At 46.7% G+C, this 19,286-nt stretch overlaps 1 protein-coding gene across 5 annotated transcripts in view; it reads right to left on the reverse strand.

Moving 5' to 3' along the window:
• Positions 1-6,733, reverse strand: part of TAFA5 (TAFA chemokine like family member 5) — a 957,566-nt gene extending 950,833 nt beyond the window's left edge. For 3 of the 5 annotated variants that reach the window (XR_011281863.1, XM_069629238.1, XM_069629239.1), the window contains exon 1: positions 5,809-6,729. Coding sequence is in view for 3 of the 5 variants with exons in the window: in XM_069629238.1 (XP_069485339.1) it covers positions 5,809-5,920 (112 nt within the window). In the remaining 2 variants the exon portion in view is untranslated. Of the gene's footprint in view, positions 1-5,808 lie in introns of all 5 variants that reach the window. The other 2 variants (XR_011281862.1, XM_069629240.1) reach the window with 2 other exon arrangements.
• Between the last annotated feature and the right edge of the window lie 12,553 nt (positions 6,734-19,286).

Genomic DNA, 19,286 nt, shown 5'->3' on the forward strand with positions numbered 1-19,286 from the left:
GCCCACAGTGCTGCAGTGTGCCCCCCCTCCCCCAATACCCCCAGACAACCAATGCTGCCTTTTTCCACCCTTACTTTTTGGTTTTCAAATGCCTCCGTTTGCTGCATCCAAATGCTGTGAGAGAGTGGTTTGCGAGAAGTGTGTGGAATAACCAAAGCAACCAAGGAGAGGGCTGCGGGAAGCACATACACAACATGTACACGCTTAAACACAGCACGGTGTGTCACAATGTGCATGGTGTCATCTCAAGGATGGCACTACCTAAAAGCGTATAACGACGCATGTTGAGTATGGCTAAATAAGCATTGCATGTGTCGTGTGGTTTGCACCTAGTGCCAGACTATTGAGAGACTGCATTGATGTGGCTAGTTTGCTCTCAGATATAAGATGATGGTGATACGAACAGCCATGTGGGAGGGGGGTCGCCTAGAAGCAGGACATGTTATTGCAGCCAAGAGCACGCATCTGTTGGCCCATAGTAAAAATGTCAATGACAAGTGGTGCTTGTGAAAACACCATTGACGCAAACACTTAGAAATGTGCAATACTCTGACAACACACTACAAATGCGCGATCAATCTTATCAAATCAACAGCCAAACCATTCCTATAGAAAGAGCAACGCACATTGTTATGAGCACAAACAGTACAATGCACGAGAGGGGGCTGCCTTCGTGCCCCGCGGCATTCCATCTACAGTGCTGAAGGCAGTTGCACCCATGCCACCTGCACGTTTTCTTGTTTTACTATGTGTGTAGGAAGAGAAAGGATACCACTGTCCAAATGTGAGCGCACTTCTAAGTTTCGCTTTTGGCCGAGAGCCCACATGGGGCTGAACGGGTGATGGGGATGGTGGCGTGCTGCTGGTTTGAAGTATGCGCCAAATGACTGGCTCTGCATTCAATCAGCGCTAACTGCATGTCAGAGGTTTCACACATGATACTTGGGGATAAACCTCTTCCGTGTGCCACAGTGGATCCACCTATGACGAGTGACGACCCCCGCTGCAGCCCAGGTGGTTAACATTCCGTTGGCACGGCGCCGACTTCCACAACGCAGGAACATCGAATGGTGCCGATGTTTGCACCGCGCACACCGCTTCACTCCGTTCCTTTGACGATGTTACACATCCAGAATAATGTCCCTGGTGGGTTACAAAAACCTCCAGGACCTGAATTACCTTTTTTACTTGGGTTTGTCCACTCTGTTGATTAGCTAAATGAATTCGAAGCCCAGCAAATCATTTTTTTTCAAGATAAAAGAGCAAGGCTATATCTCTATAGCAACTAGCAATTGGGAACGTGTGTCTCTCTGTAACCATACGGTGGAGCCAGTATCCTTACACGCGAAACAAGGTCCGTCTGAAAGGCAGCATAACACCCTTTACGCAAACAGAAAGCACAATGCACATTTAAAACATTGATCGATTAAACTGCACGTCTGGCCACCCACGCATGTCCCTGTTCATGTTATTAGCAACCTTTTCCTTCCGAGGGGTAACAATGACATGAGCCCACCCGTTCCCACACACACACACACCTCTAGAGAAAGCGATTTATTAAAATAAGGTCGGAGGCCTGAAAGGGAGAAGACATCCAGGCCGCTCGAGCACATTTCATTCAAAAATGTCCACCCACCCACATGCATTCCTGAAGCTGTCAGCAGACACATGCTAACACATCAGAATTCATCTGCAGAATGGCGGCCGGTGGGAGAAGTTGTGAATTCCCCAAAGCTGAGGGGGCTCCGTCTGGGGCAACCACAGAGAAAGACAATACATTAGGAATGCGATGTTTCCTTTAAGGATAGACATATACAGTCATTCCTTTCCATAGTGACATATAATTCTGGTGTACCTGTCCAAGTACTCTTACACCCAACTCTGAGAATGTGTACGTTTGCAAACGTGTGTACAAAACTCTGTGCCAGGGAGCGAAGGGAGATTTTCTGCCCTGGTATATGCTTTTAGTATCCTTCTGATAATGTCAGTAGCTACATAAAAAGGTTCTCATGTTACATATAGTGGGTTTCTTTCAGCGAAACCCCTTGACACATGCATCCACATATCTATTGCATCATTATCTGCAAGGAATGGGGTTTTACTATAAGGTAATTTATTTGGACAGTAATTAAGCTCGCAAAATATAAACAAACACAAGCACGTTCTCGCACGCGCGTTCACGCACGCTCAGGAAATAAATGCTTGTGAATAAACCCTGGCATTGGGGGCAGGTGTTAGTACTACCTTCATTGACTTCTACATGTCCATCCTACGCACCATCTTGCCAGAAACCAAATACAGGCCAGAAGGCAAGACAGCCTTCCTCTGCACAGGAGGCGGAAGCCATCCATACGTTGGCTTTCGCCTTCCTGCTTGAAGGCCAGGGTGGTGGTGAAGCAATTAAAGATCCTCCCTGTGCTTCTAAACCATGCCAACCCGTCTTCCATTTCATTCCGGTTTCACACCTATCATTCGCTTACACATGTGAGGCCCTCAAGCCTCACATGTGGCACTCAAGCCTCGCACTTGCAAATTGCTGGCTGCACTACCACTGTTTGTTGCCTTTATTATTTATTTATGTATTATTATTTATCTGTTTCTCCTCTGCTTCGCACTTTCCACCTCTCCCCCCTCCCATGCACTTTTCCCCTCCCCCCTCTCCCATGCACTTGCTTGTTCTCAATGTTACTGGGCCTAGTAAGATCGCTGTTTTGTTCTCCCCTGTTCCCCTCCCTTGCCTTGTCGCGCTCTGAAACACTTGTGTACGAGTGCGATAGAAATAAAATATCAACATCAAAACCCATTGGCTCTGGTGGTCAGTATGCCTACGGGAAGGATCCCACCCCTCTGCGCTGATAGGCCTCTCCTGGGCCTTCTGCTGCTAAATGCCTCGACATCCATCCATGTCAGCTGTGTGTGTGGGATTTGTGTCACGTAGGATTTAGAGTGTAATGCAGGAGGGTATAGCTTTGCGCCTGATCCAGCATCTTTACCCACAGAAGCACATTTGCTGCATCGATCGACTGATTTAAATTAGCAGACGATGCTCGAATACAACTATCCTGGCCAAAGTGAAGGGCAATTGCCCCGACGCGCCACGAGCTTGGAATGAGTTCTCTCATAACCGATCAGCCATCCTCGTCTTTGACGGCCTTCTGCAAAGCACAGACTAATACGCTATCTTGATTTTGCCCTAAGCCTGCCTTTGGATCCCACCACCTGAGTTATATGGTCTTTCCATCTTTCTAAAGTAGCATCTAAAGGCAGTTTTTCAGAAACCGTGCACAGGTTACGTGGTATTCTACTGGAGGATGAGGGGGGGTGCGGGGGGGTTATTCCATTGCAAATACACTGGGCCAATACATAATTGCACTTGGGGATGTTTGTCCATCGCATTTCCAAAAAGACCAATGCAATTGTTGGCAATAACTGGAGAGAGTAATTTCGGAATTGTGGAAGAATAATGGATTGGTTCGAATGTATATACATATTTGGGATGGACAGGACTGGCCTGTGTATAGGTAAATCTCGGCAGATCGTTAGGCAGACGAGGCACGTATTTACAGTATCGTGCATATGCGAGCGTGCGCACATTATCTCGACACGCACCCACAGAAGCACAACAAGCAGGTGGTGAAAGGAGGAGCAGTCCCCTTCTCGCCTCTGCAGCGCCACCTGTGGCCGAGACCATGCCTGCGGCTCTAAAAGTCGCCGAGCCCGCATTAATGACACTTGATTAGCCCTCGCGGTTCCAGCCGTGGTCACCCCCGCCATTGAAACGCCAGATAAAGGTTGCTGCACTTTGACACCGCATAATGTAAGCCGGCTGCCGGTTAGGAAGCGCAAAGGGGCGTGTGTTTGAAGAGGAGAGGCTTCGAGAAGGTGGCCTCGGCATAGGATCATGGCAGCTCGTTAGCACTTATCAAGAGATCGCCCGATTTCCCCGGGTTACGATTGAGAATGGCTAGCAGACCCACACCTGTGCCAAAAAGATGTACCGACTCGCCTGCTGTTAAACTGGAGAGGTGTTGTCCTGTCGCTGCTCGATAAATGTCATGCTTCCGAACTGCTGTTTGCTTTACATCCGTGTGCGGGCAGCAGTCCGAGGTCCTTAGAGATGTCAGACCTGGGAACGCAATCACTATATACATTTTAAAATAGAATGTTCACATGAACTTTGTTTAAATACTGATTAATATTAGTATATTATATACACACGCATATATACTAAACCAATTTCAACAAATGTATGGTGGGGAGTTTGGCGACCGAAAATTTAGCCGGATCCCTCCATTGCACAAGCATCCCGTGTTTTCATCATACTGCAATATTTTGCAAAAACCATACAGCCTCTAATATGTATTACCATGTATTCGTAATGGCAGAATCTCACCCGCCAAAGAAGCGTGTTGGAGTGTTCTGTAGGATGCGTGCCCAGGTTTCCATGCGCGCGCGTGTGTGTGTGTGTGTGTGTGCTCGCGTGTGTGCTGTAATGCCAGCGCAAGTTGGCGCTCGGTGTTAACTGCAGCCCCGTTTCAGCGAACGCCGAGAGCTGGCACCGTTGACAAGGTTGGAGGGGAGCGAGTACAGAGGAAGGGAGAGGCTGCGGGCCCCGTATTTTAATCCGTAACCCCTTCGATCCCCACCTCCGATTGCACCCAGAAAGCTGCACGTGACCAGCTTGGCAAAACATTTCTGCTTTCTCTGTGCGGCGATCTGGCGATTGCAACACCGCAGAGCCCCGAAGCCATCGTGATTAAACGTGCCGTCTGCGGGTTTGAGATAGGCAGGTAACCTCTGAGATACGACTTCTGGAAAAGTGCACGGGTCTGTGTAAGGCGCGTCATATTGCTGTTGTGCACCCACCGGAAACAGGCATCCTGGACTTGTGCTGAAATTAAAATGCCAGGTCCCCATCGCTGATGTCTTAAGATGAAACGTGCAGCCTGTGCTGGCGCGTTCCTTGAAGACATGTCGGTGACAGCGTACACATTGATTTGCACTTAAGAGCAATCAGACGCATTTAAGGTCGGACAGTGCATTTCCACCAGAGGCTAATGCCTACACCAGATCGTGATCAGGCAAATAGCAAAATAATAATAAAAAAAAAATAAAAAAAATCAATGCATGCACTAAACCAAAGCAGGGCCTGTGGGATGCAATGAGAGCCGGGCGTTAACACGCTGCTGGGGCGAAGGCAAGCCTTGGGCAGTTCCAATGCAGATGTGTGTGGCTCGAGAACCTATCTTTAATGTACCCGATATATGTAAAGAAGACAGCTACCATTGGAGTAAGTGTTTCCAAGTGTACTGCCAAGAGAGCAAGGGCCGTCTGGTATATGCGTGCATGGTGCACTCTTTCGAAGTGTGCCAGCCTTGCAATGAAAAAAGCGGCAGCGTCTACCCTGGCAGGGCTGAGCATCCACTGCAATCAATTGACACATCCCCCACTCCGCATGCAACGTCACAACCCAAGCCCTGCCGGGAGCCCACACTGCTTCAGCGCAGAAATAGGAAAGTTTCAGTGTCAAAAGTTTATTTTCAACTAAAGTGACATTTAAGAAAGAGAAGGGAAGTGCAATCATGCCTGTTCAATGGATGTGTTGGTGGTGGCAGTAGTAGCTCGAGGGCGGGAGGAGGGGGTGATCTTGAAAAGAGCGACACCAGGGCGCGGACAAAACACTGCTCTGCCTTTTGGAAACGGGTTCTCACGGAATGCGTAGTTCCCAGTGTATGCAATGGGTGGGGACGGGATTCCGGTTCAATGTTTTCTGGCACAGTTGGCAAATTGGGTAAGGCATTTACTTACTGCGATAGGCGATCAAAAGGCTAGCCAGGATCAAAATTGCCCAGAAAGTGGACGACATGCTTGGCAAAGCGATGGCATCTTTTCTGCTGCTGATCCTGGGAGATGGAGCCATTGAAACCGCTGCGCGCAAGTACAATGTCAGTTAGTTTCCCCAGCCTTCTCCACCCTTCACTGATCGCCGTTTTCCACGTGTAATCCGATAGAAAAACATCGTCAAAAGACACACGGGTTCTTCAGCATCCCAGTCATGCTCCGACAACCATCCTTCAGCAAAAAATACAAATCCTTGCGGTGATATACACACGTCCTTGTGGAATGTGGTAAACTCAGCACATCCGATTCATTCTTTGCTTGGATTGCCGGTGTTTGTCAGTCTGATTGATTTAGCAAAGTTCGGTAAGGGCAGAAGCATAGAACGTTCTGTGCTACCCCTGCCAAGACTACGAGATCAGATCCGAACTGCAGTCAATAGAGCGAGGGGCTTCCGAGAGCAGAAGAGGCACTTCACCCATCCACTGTGGGAGACAGCGTGCTGTGCTGCAGCAGCCACACCGCACAGCACAGCATTCCACGCACCTAGCGCCCCACTCTCCGAGCCAGGACGCTGGAGTCTGTGCACGCCACGCTGTCTTCCTCTGTCTTAATTATCTCTCGCCAGGTAAAGCAAGAATCCGCCGTACAGATCCGAGTGCGGGGCATGAAGGGAACGGAGACTAACGCAGCTATGCGCTAAAAAAAAAAGCTGAGGACGGCGTTACACCTTTCAAAGAATGAGAGCGGGGAAAAGCCTGGAGTCCAGCAAAAGACGAGAAAGCAGCGGGCTCTCGGGCTTCCCCCGTTCAACTGATGGCTGCGATAGCCTGGACCTGTCTGCAGCAAACGCAGCGCTCGCCGGGCTCGCATCCCGTGGCAGATTGCATCCTCTGGGCCTTCGGCAATCTTCGGCCCGAGCATACATGGAAGCCCCGCCCCCTTCCCACCATCCGCACCGCCCTACATGAAAGCTCCGCCCACGTCCGACCTCCGAGGCCGCGCCCACAGGAAGGCTCCGCCCCGGACACCCCCCCTCAGTGCAGCCCCGCCCTCCGATGCATAATGACTCCACTGCGCGCTCGGTGTTAATTCTTGCCCTCGTTTGTGCCTCCAACTTGGCGCTCGGGCTTTTATCCTGCCCTCAACTGTAACCTCGGTTTTGTTTCTTTCCCCCAACTGTTCCCTCAGAGCAGTGTCGACTCACCACCCCATCCCTCTGGACAAGGGAGCGAGCCTTCCTATTGGCTCTTGCTGGATCCGCTGTTGGTTGGGAGTGGAGGAAACACAAGGCGGGCTGAGAAAGCGTTAGACTGGCAAGCGGGAAACTTGTAATTTATAAAAGAAAACGAGGAAACGCCTGTGACTTATTTAAGACAGTGGCACCAGTCTCCCTCGTCGACTTAAAGCGCTGGTCAGCGAGGGAGCTGACCGTGATTGATCTATCAAAATTGCAGTACAAATGAAATGATTATGTATTTGAAAATCCGCGAACCACAGTATTTAATCCAGTTTTGGCGGAAGGCAGATAAAGGAGACGCTGCACGTGTACTACACAGGAAAGCAATATTTTGAATGAAAAATCGAATAATTCAGGGCCAAGGAACAGCATCAGGCAAATCTGACATGCGCTGGCATGGGGCTTCTTGGGTGGCTCCCTCTCAAAACGGCATCCTGGTGAGGACGGAAATCAAAAACTCTAGGAGACTGGGGTTCTGGGGGCACGTAGCCCACACTGCCACCAGGTGCATTTAGTCACTTCTGCAGTGGCCAGCGAGCCGTACTGGGAGGGCAGAGTGCCCTCCAAGCTATTTAAGGGGGGGTCTAGGGAACAGTCAGTCTTTGATGCCTAACGTGTTGTTCCCTAAACCCTCACCAGTGCTTGGTGTCAGGCAGCAGTGCCGGCTCAAGGTGCGCTCAGAGGGTGCGGCTGCACAAAGTCACATCAAATAAAGGGTGCATTGCCACCAGCTCACGGTTATTTAAACAGCTCCTAATAAAGAATCACAGTAGACAAAAGTGCTTCACACTTGAGAAACTGCGCCACACTACGTTCTGGTGAAAAATAAGTGTGTGTTTAATATAATGCCCTTTCAGATAACACGTGTTTCAACACACAGGTGTCCTTTTCAAATCAGGGCTAGTCAAAAACTAACATGGTGTAATCATATGTAAGAATGAAATATACAGTTACAGGAATTATTGAAATACCATATATTGCATTTTCATAAATGTTTTGAAATTAAACAAACATTTTCAAATGAAGTGCAAAACAAAGTCACAGAGAGTCAAAGAGGGGCAAAGGGGGTGGAGGTTTTAGGGTGGATAGTAAAAGAACAAAAAGTAAACAAAAGAACAGAAACGTCAGTAATTCCATTGAATTGTAAGGTTATTCTCAACATAATGTAAACAGTCCTTAAGGTGATTAGTTGAATTTCAATGGGACCTTACCTATCTTCCATATCTAGTTTTTCAGTTCATAGGAGCAAGCAAAAGTCACGGGATAAATCCCCCTATTCAAAATCAAAAATGCAATTGAAATGTAGAATTTGTACCATGAGTGCTGAGTTTTATAAGGAATGGTATCAACAGAATCTAGTTGGCCATTCAGAAATTAGCTGTTCTGGGTAAGCGTTATATATATCTGGTTCATTAGATGGATCTTGGCGTTTAGCGTACATAAAGAGAAAAACTCAAATGAGTTAATTTAATTGTTGGTCATAGAATGACCACGATATTCCGCATTTAAGTTCAATATGTACTGGGGTTCCTGGTGTATTGTACACCATCCTAGGGACCAGCGCACACGAACACACCCGCACCGCCAGCGCGCGGCTGCATCCGCAGACCCCGCAAGAATGCGGTGCCACAGATGCAGCCACCCGACCGTCGCACGGATGCATCCCCATACGTGTGTCCGTACCAACATGTTAACATGCAAATTGCAGGGTCCCCCAATCCTCTAGTAAAGGGTGCTGGTCTTGCTTACCTCTGTTTCTCGCAAAAGTCACTTGTCGTCTGCAGCTCAAGTCGGCTACGCAGGCCTGTGTATACAAAGGTTGCCGTAGCAACCTAAGTGCTTCTTCTATTACGGTGATTGTTTCGTGGTTCAACATAGATAAGCTGGGTGCCATGTTTAGGATATGTTACTCTTAATGTAAACTACACAGAATATGGGGGTATAGTGTAAGGTCACAATGACTGTCATGTGATAAGCACAGGTAACAGATCTAGATGTTGAAAAACAGATATTCTAGTGATGAAGCAGTAACCTATTGCAGATTAGTCTGTTATAAAAAAAATATTATTAGTGAAATGTTGTACTTTCTTTGAAACCACACCAATTAGTTTAAGATGATAAGTACTACGCGTGTTGTGGAAAACAAGTATATGGCCAAATGTTTAAAAGATAACTGTTTGAGCGGACAGTTTTGCAGAACCCAAAAAACATGGGCAACATACTTGACACAAACCAAATATATACAGAGGTCAGATTGCGGCATACACTAATGACTATATATATAGTTGATCATTATTACTCATGATTATAAAAAGTATGCCATTTCGTGTTCTTGATTGAGTCCAAATTCAGTTGCCCTGAACTTGCAAATAAGTTGGGCTTCCAACTGGCGAAGGAGGGCTTCCTGGTTTCCACCTCTTTCACCTAGATGAGCCTGTTTGAGACCGATGAACCTCAACTTCGATTTGTTATCCAGCTGATGTTTGGTTTGTCAGTGTTGTCCAAGAGGCAAAGTTGTATTCGATTGACTCATTCCATGGTAATGTTCCCGTATTCTGAACCTAAGTTCACAAATGGTGCTTCCAATATATATATCCGTGTATTTCTGAACGGCCAACTAGATTCTGTTGATACCATTCTTTATAAAACTCAGCACTCATTGTACACATTTTTCATTTCAATTGCATTTTTGATTTTGAATAAGGGGATTTATCCCGTGACTTTTGCTTGCTCCTATGAACTGAAAACGTAGATATGAAGATAGGTAAGGTCCCATTGAAATTCAGCTAATCACCTTAAGGACTGATTACATTATGTTGAGAATAACCTTACAATTCAATTGAATTACTGACGTTTCTGTTCTTTTGTTTACTTTTTGTTCTTTTACTATCCACCCTAAAACCTCCACCCCCTTTGCCCCTCCTTGACTCTCTGTGACTTTGTTTTGCACTTGGTTTGAAAATGTTTGTTTAATTTCAAAACATTTATGAAAATGCAATCTATGGTATTTCAATAATTTCTGTAACTGTATATTTGATTCTTACATATGAATACACCATGTTAGTTTTTGACTAGCCCTGATTTGAAAAGGACACCTGTGCGTCGAAACACGTGTTATCGGAAAGGGCATTGTATTAAACACACACTTTTTTCACCAGAACGTAGTGTGGTGCAGTTTCTCAAGTGTGGAGCACTTTTGTCTACTGTGATTTCAAGGGGTCGGGGTCTAGTGTCCCCTTTTTACCACCCCACACCCAATGCGACACAATTCCAAATTGTACATAGCAGTCGGGCGCATGGGATTGTAAGTTGGTACCAAAAAACCCTGAAACTGTGTTATTGAGTATTAAAGAATCACAGTGTGATTTCTTAATAGGCGCTGTTTATGTGACACTGAATTAGAGGCAAGATTCACTTAAACACACTTTACAAGAACAGCAGGGGGCTGAATTCTGTTGTCTTCTGAGTATCAGCAGAACATCTGAAGTGAGACCCCTGCTGTTCTGCATTTGTGGTGGGAGGAATTGGGGGAGGCAGCTAACAGAGAAGATGCACGTGTATTACACGTGAATGGCAGACCTGGTGCCAGCACTGTCAGGGAGGGACACATTTTGGCATGCTATTGGAAATGGGAGGATGGGGACAGCCATGTGTTCGGCTCCATTTTCAGATCTTTTATCAGTGAGGGGACTTTCAGCAATAGGAGCAGCAGTGTGCTTGCTCTGGATGTAGCTTAGCCCCGTTCAGGAGGTGGGGGGCCGAATGAACGCAGGATCCTCTCCTATTTGACAGGGCATTGGGACGGCCTCCCCAGTTGGGGCAAGGCCACATGGCGATCCTGGGAGCACTGCTGCGCTGCAGTGATTAGCAGAGAGGACAATGGCGGACACCTAGGGCAGATTTGGGAGAGTTAAGGACGGTTTGGTGGGCAAAGTAGGTGGGAAGATGGAGCGATTAGCAGTGAGGTGATAGGATGGCTGCTGACAGGTTATGGGAGTGGCAGTTAGGAGGAGTGGGGGTTAGGGGTTTGGGTACTCCAGACTGTGGTAACAGAGGAGGGGTGGGCATACTTTGGTTACCAGACAGCTCCAGTAAATGGGGGTTATGGGCAGTACACCATCCACCTACAGCAAGCAACAATATGGAAGGGGCTGGTAGGGTTCCCCCAGGAGTGGTGGCATAGGGGAACAAGATGGCCCCTGGGACTGATACAACAGCGAGGGGAGATGGTTGGGACACCATCACCCATGCAGAGTATCAGGGAGGTAGCTTGGATGGCTCCCCTCAGCAGTGATTTCAAGAGGAGTGGGGTGGACACACCATGCAAAGACTGAGGAAAGCAATCATGTTTTTCTTTCTTTGGCAGTCAGAGTTATTAGGCAGTAGGAGCGAGTTGGAATAAAGATGGGCGGCTTGGTTGGAACAGAGGGAAAGGGTTTTCCACTGTAAAAAGAGGTGAGCATCAGAGGGCGTGGGGTGTAATCAAAGCCCCAAACCAACTGAACTGAAGGACCCAATGGGAAACTGACCTGCAAGCATTGAGAAACCTGCACACTGAAACATTGGGCCTATTTAGGCAGACTATGCGGGTGCCTTTCGGCCAAGGAAAACCAGAGAAGACTAAAAAAATAAAATAATAATTCGAGTGCAGATTGCAGAACCACATCACATTGTGGGCTGAGAAGTAAATGCAGTATTATTTCACTGAAACTGTCACCCATCAAAAGGGGTGAACTGTGACAATTCAGACCCACTTTTCAGAAGAAAAACAAGTAATTAAAAGTGTATTTTGTAATGACTGAAAGAAACAGACCTGCATTTTCAGTGCAAAAACAAAGTGTACTCTAATCAGTAAAACACAATGTGTGTCAATGAATAAAGGCTGATGTTAGGAAACACAGTATGTCAGGGCAAAATTCATAAGTGGCTTCCCCTACCGCCAGCCTGGTTTGTGCTTCCCAGCTGTTTAAAACTGCAATAAAACGTGGCCTGCCTGAAAGGTGTTGAAAAGCTGGACTCTCGGCATGACAATTGGCCCTGGCTGATGCATGACCGGAATGTAGCGGGGAAGTGTAAAAACAGGGGCTACAATCAAGGGAAGCTGAAACTTTGAAAGAAATACAAGAAATAGAAACCTTCCAGATTGGAATGATGGTCCCCTTTAGATAAGAGGACAGGCCTTGTGACATCACAGTGCCAGCCCAACTCATTATCTGTAGTGGGAGATCTTTGTGTAGCAAATGTATCCCCCATTTACGACCTGCAGCCACCGACTTCAAACAACTAACTTCAAAGAACAAAGAGACTAATAAAACCTCTGGTCACTGGCTGGCTGAGAAAGACAAATGGCTTGGAGGAAGAAGAGTTCCTATTTGCATTAACATAAAGATTTACAAATTTCTGAAGAACTATTATAACTTAGCCCTTTATTCCAGCAACCATATGTCGTAATGCATTGATTTAAGTGACATTTCTTTGATCATTTGCATGCAATTTTGTTTAAATAAAATTAACCCACCTGCAATTTAGGGAATTGTAATGGCAAGCTAAAAGGTGTTCCTGGCTGATCTGAAAATATAACATTTGGTGAACTGGTGGAGGGAAAAATGTGTAATGTGGGGAGTACATTGCGTGTTCAGAATTGTTATGCATTTTGTGTAAATGGCAGAAAATGACCACAGAGCAGTGCATGCTGATGCGGAAATGGCTGTCATTTTATTAAATTATCCATGAGTAGCTGAAGCAGAATATATGTTTAATATGGCAGTTACTAATAAAATTATGAAGTTCTGGTACAAAGTGAAATTTTCCCCAAAAGCAGACATAGAAACGAAAGGAGATTTCAAAGAGAAGTTGCCATATGTCTGTTGCTGACTCCTAAACCAATCCTTAGAGAGGGGCTGGATTTGGGAGGAGAGAGAAGGGTAACTGTCCAATCCTGGGTGTGAGAACTCTTAGAGAGAACTCACCAAGATTGTAAACTTGATGGTGTCATCACTTCTATATAAAGTGGATGCAGTATGAGGAAAAAGAGCTCCTAAACTTACCATTGTGAAAGAAGCTGCCTAAATTTACCACCTGACGGCTGCAAGGAAACACCAGATGAGATTGCTGAGAGTGCATCTGGTTTGAGCTGTCTATTTCTGGGAAGGCCTAAAAGCCGAGTGTGTGCTATGGTGGAGAGCTGGGTGCCATCCTTGAGAGTGGTGTGATCAGACTCGACTGACAGGCCCCTCAAAACTGGCACTTCACCAAACCACATATCCGAGCAACAAGATCACCCTTTCAAGCACTGCCCTCCACCGACTCTAACCACTGAACTGTCACACATCGACCCTTACTGAGTGGTTACATCCCAACCCAGCCCAACCTCAAAGAGATCCTGGTGATCGCAGACCATAATTACTGAAAGACCCCTTTCAGGCCGCAGAGAGCTTATTGATCGCTTGCTGCTTAGGCCAACACGGTTCACTTTACCCAAACTGATCTTTGTCTGCTTGCGTCACTACTCTTACATCCATGATAACTTGATGTTGAGGTGATAAGTATGAGAGATGCTAGCCACCATACTGTAATTCAGGTATGCCTTATAGTTAAAGTTTACAACTACCACCAGATTCTAAACTTTCATAGTTATGTGGTTTGGGAACAGGGTTGCATATCTTAAATGAAGCCCCTGCATTTAAGAGAGCTTGCTATCACTGCAGCTGTCAAATGGGCACCTGTAACCCCTGAACCTGCTTCGTGTCATCGGAAAGCATGATACATGTTACTGATACAGCAGGACACGTGGGAACACTTTGATTTTGGCATGGAACTTATAAAAAAGGGAGATCTGGCTAGTAGATTGCCCCTTCTGAGATACAAATGCCCACATTATTTTATCAATGACTACAACATTTCTAAAAAAGCCAGGACTTCTACACCCTTTCCAGATGGCTATTCCTAACAATTCCCCAGCCAAAAAGCTCGAGAACCACACTTCTAAGGTTCAGGCTCATCCTCGAGATGAGAAAATATCTGGTTGCCATCTGCACTAGCATGTTGAGATCCAGACTTAGGCAGCTTGTTCATATTAAATCTCTGTAGAGATACGGCCCAATGCCCAAGCTCTGAATTCCTCTGAAGTATGGCCCTGCATTTCTCCGACCCAGTGAAGATAGGTCATGGGCAGATCAGCAACATCTGAGCTCAGCTGTGCTGATTCCACGTGTGATTCCAGTTCCACAGGTACCTAGCTGACTTTTAATTCCCTGCCTATTGTCTGGGAGTTCTAGAACAGAAACCCACCCAAGCCAGCATTCCAGCACTGAAAAGACATGTGGCAGGCAGAGGCCTGCTGATTTTTCTCTGGTGTCTGCATAGTCGCAGGTATAACATGGGGTCCCTTGTCAGCTTTGACATCTTGGGGAATCCAACCTGAGTGAAGATTCCTTTCCCCTCACAATACCACCCAACTACAAGTAGTGAATTTAAGGGAGTCTGGTGTGCCTCTTCTGTCTTATAAATGCATAGACAAGACTGAATACAGTGCATGGTTTCTATTTGTAAATCCATAAAGGGATTGTTAAATAATAATAATACCATGATGATAATAATAATAATAATAATAATAATAATAATAATAACAACAACTAGTTTTATATGATGCTACACACCCACAGATATCTAAGCACTGAAATCACAGTTGATATTATTATCCTACTGCTTGGCACTCAATTTATTGACCTCAGAAGTATGAAAGGATGAGTTGACCCTGCCGGGATTCGAACTTGCATCAGCGCTGCGCGCAGATGTCAGAACAATCACTTTACTTGCTGTGCTATCTGACCAGCTCAAAATGATCTGAGAAGCTGTCAGATGTCCCAGTAAGATGTAAGTGACCTGCAAGTGTGTCAGGAGCCAAGCCCAGTAGTAAACAAATTGTGCCTGGGAAAACAACCTACTCCCGGCTGTGCCCTGCCTCAGAATTCTTGAGTTCCTTGTCTTTAAACTAATCAGGGCTTTAGCCTTGCACCGTTTCCTGGTTTCGGAATAGGCCAGGACTTTCACTCTGTGCCTTTGCCCCTTTTCGGAGTCACTCAGGGCCTCTACCCTGCACTTGCTCCTCGGTCTGCCCCAACAATCCTGCCAAAGTGGAACAGAACCTGTGCTCCTGGGAAAAGTCAATCTGACATGGAAACCGAGATGAATACAACTCTTTCATTACTGCAAGAGCCCTGAGGTCTGAAACTTCTCTGTTTGCCATCTAAAGGTCCCTTTCTACACCAGTAGCCAACTCTGAGATAACTGAATCAGGTGCAAATTCCATTGTCATTTCAGTGGCCGCTGAACCCACACTCACAAGAGCAGCAAGAGCAAGCACCTCAGGAGATTGCAGGCGAAGAATGGTAATAACCAGTGAGATGGGTGCCTCATACTCTCTGTAAGAAACCTGAAAGTGACTAGTTCATGGGGATCTTTCATCCAGGTGGCCAGGACACAGCCATTGCTATTGGATCCTGTTCCTGAGGGTGGACCAGTGAGGGAAGATCTCCTGGATGGTGTGTCCTCGACGGGTGAGACGCGTTATGCCCCTTCTTCCAACACCCTTTCCCCCTCCTACCACATAGGAGACTCGAAAACACTACCCCCCCTTTCTGACACAAATACTTTTGCATACCATGAAAGACAACTGACTAAAAGCAGAGCTGTTTACCTGGCATGTCCCAACGCCAGGGCCAGGCAAAGTCAGGCAATTGACCAGAATCTCACACACACCTGATGGCCCTTTCCCTTCCCCACAGGGATAAAAGCTAGAGCATGAGATCACAATACATGCAAGGCAGACCGCACAATGAGACAGCTATGGCAATTCAAAAAGAGAAGAAAGCTGGTAGGAGCTGAAGGGGTGACGAGGAGAGAAGCAACCTTATCCTTTCCAACCCAGATCCGCAAAGCCTCACTGAAAGAATCAAGACCTTGAACAATAGCTAAAGTGTGTTGCAGCAGATGTCAATGCTACACGGAGCCCTCCTACATTGATAACCAGAGGAGGGAGAGATGCCTGCTACCGTGGTACTGTCCTTAACTCCAGCGAGGAGATGAGCCAAGCAGTTCATTACATTTGGTGAGTCGAGGGGTGAACCGTTATGAAACCCAACTGTGTTAAACAAAAGTAGCATTTGGCAAATTAACAAAAGAACAACAAATTGTTGATATTTTGCTGTAAAATCAGCGGAACCGGCACCACGTGGTTGCTTACTCAAGAGACTCTGGTTGATTTCCCCTTCAGGGTGAAACTACCGATACCAGAAGGCCTCGGGAGAATCACAAGGCAAAGGTCAAAGTGGTCATACGAGGGCTTACAAAATCCTCTGTACAGTCGAAAGTCTTTGACCGATACGTTAATGGAAAGCTAAGGGAAATAATCCTGCTGAGTAAAAAAGGTGAACAAACTGTGTGGTTGGCGAGACCGAACCCAATAGAAGGGATGCCGACAGAAATGGTTGAAGCTTCATACCCTGATGAACATTGTGATGACAAGAATGCCATCCTGCTCAACCATCTCTTTGATAACCGGGGTATCACCGGTCAGCCCCTGGCGTGGCTGACTTCTTTCTTCTCTGATCGACTCTCCCAGGTACAACTTGTGTCCTTCTTCTACTCTATCTCTATCTCTACCTGTGGTGTTCCCCAGGAGTCTAACCTCTCTCCCTGGGTTTTCAACCAATACCTGGCTCTTCTTGGCCACCGCATTGCCGCATTGCCGCACTCTGCCCTAACTTCCAGTGCTATGCGGATGACACAAAGCTCATCTTCAGGTTACCCTCAGCCACCTCTTTGCCCTCTACCATCTCTGACTGTCTGTCCTCCATCCAGGAGTAGTGTGCTGCCAATGATCTGTGCCTTAATGCCAGTAAGACTGAGATTTTCCTCATCGGCACACCCACTCCCTCCTTTCCTGTCACTCGCTGGACAGCATCTCTTGGCCATCCTCCTGCACCTACATGTGAGGCTAAAAACCTCAGGGTCATCTTTGACTCCACACTCTCCTTCCCTTCTCACATCTCTGAAGTCTCTAAGAAGTCACACTATCAGCTGAACCCCCTCAGAGGTATTCCCCCAGAAGCTCACTGTCTCCAGAGCTCTGGTTCTCTCTAGGCTGGACTACTGCAACAGCCTCTTTCTAAATCTACCTGCCTCTTCTCTCTGCCCTATGCAACTTATCCAAAACAGGACTGTGAGACTTGTCCTTGGCCTCAAGCCCAGGGATCGTATCTCTAAAGGACTGAAATCCCTGCACTGGCTCCCAGTGGCTTAGAGGATTAAGTTAAAAACTCTCTGCATTGGCCACAAGGCCTTCTGGGGCCTGGGTCTCATTACCTTCAACTCAATCTTCCGAAATATCTTCCCTCTCGAGACCTTCGCTCATCTGCCTCCAACTCCCCCAGGGTCAAGCGCTTCTCCAAGCAAAGAGTTGGTGGTAGAACTCGTTCCTCTGCTGGGCCTTGGTCTGGAACAGCCTCGCTGCCTCCCTGAAACTTGAGTAGAATCATCTCCGGTTCCGGAGACTCCTCAAAACCTTTCTCTTTGCTTCTGCTTTTTCTCCAAATCTCCCCTGCTGACTTCCTGGCTGAATCTGACACTGTACTGGTTACCTGCCCTTCTTCTGATCTATGGCCTAGGTCCTCTCCCCTGCCAGTTGTGCACCTGCACTGCCTTCCTGGCAACCCCCACACTTTGGGACTGTTTCTGTATCCCTAAAAGTCGCACTACCAGCACTTGACACCTGATGTCTGCACTCACCCTTGCACTTGCCACCTGCTGGCCGTACTTTTACTTATTGTTATGTATTTATCCCATGTACTGCACTGTACCCCTCCACCACACTTTCCCACTTCCCCCTCTCATGCACTTGGGTGATCTGAATGACACCTGGCCTAATAGGATTGTTGTCCGTCTTCCCTCCGTTCCCCCTCCCTTGCTTCATTGCGCCTTGAAACACTTGTGTATAGGCGTGTTACAAATGCCATATCATATCAAGAATGAACCCGACAGAGGGATGTACGCAGTGTGATGTTTAAAAAGACATTAAGGCTTGTGAGTACAACACGTGAAAGTGTTTTGTGAAAAGCCATAGTGAATCCGACAGAGGGAGGCAAACCTTCGAGAGGGGTCTGAGCCCAGAAGAGGGGGACCCAGGGGTCAAGAAACATCATCTAAATTGAAATCAGAGAAGAACATGCATTTTTTATTTTGATATACATCAGGTCCACGAAGGGAAGAGATTTTGTATGAAAAGAGACTAACCCGTAGAAGGTTCTGATAGCTGAGAACGGAACTGTTATCTGGTGCTGGGAAGGCGAGAGTCTGCTGTGCTCAGGAGTCCACCAATGTGGGAAAGGAGACCCCAGCTACCACATCCTGACATATCATTTATAAACACTTCTTTCTTTTTTTTGTGAACATTATCGTACACCCTTGTTTACCTAGTTGCAAGGTCTGGTTTAGGCCCTTTTATTTGACACAACACTACTAGGACTGCGTTATTTTTCATCTCATGGTTGTAGCTTGCTCCCATCTTAGATTTATGTTTAGATTGGGCATTTCTCCAACCTGCATCTACAGTAAAGAAACACCCTTGAATTGTGATCACTTGTGTCTGTCTTTACTGTTGCCACCTTGAGTTCCTTATATATGGTGTCAGAAATGGGATGTGACTCAATTGAAACTAATTGGGGAACCCTACAATTACAAAAACCTAGTCAGAGAGTCTTTACCCCTTCCGTCGCCACCAAGGAATCAATAGGGTTTGACATCTGTCGCAGTATGCAAGCTATTATCCCCCCTGGGAAAAGAGGAATGATTCCTACGGACATAGTTTTGATACCCCCTCTGGGGTGCTACATACGATTTCCCCCAAAATCTGGCCAAACATGGAAATTCAGGATAGACATCTTAGTAGGCATTATTGATCCTGACTTCCGGGGAGATGTGAAGGTTCTCTTACAGAATCATGGTGGGATCCCTTTTTAGGTATGTCGGGGAGATCAAATTGCCCAGGGAATTTTGGAAAGAGCTCTATTTCCTCAGTTTAAAGAAAGCAAACTAGATACAACAGAAAGAGGTAACTTATGCTTTGGGAAAGCTGATAAAACTCTTAACATCGAAGAAAGGAAGGGAGAAGAGCTCACCATCTATCGCAACATAGCTTTCGCCCAGCGAA

Source organism: Ambystoma mexicanum, chromosome 12 (genome assembly GCF_040938575.1).
Source record: "Ambystoma mexicanum isolate Mex_15411 chromosome 12, UKY_AmexF1_1, whole genome shotgun sequence".
NCBI lineage: Eukaryota > Metazoa > Chordata > Amphibia > Caudata > Ambystomatidae > Ambystoma > Ambystoma mexicanum.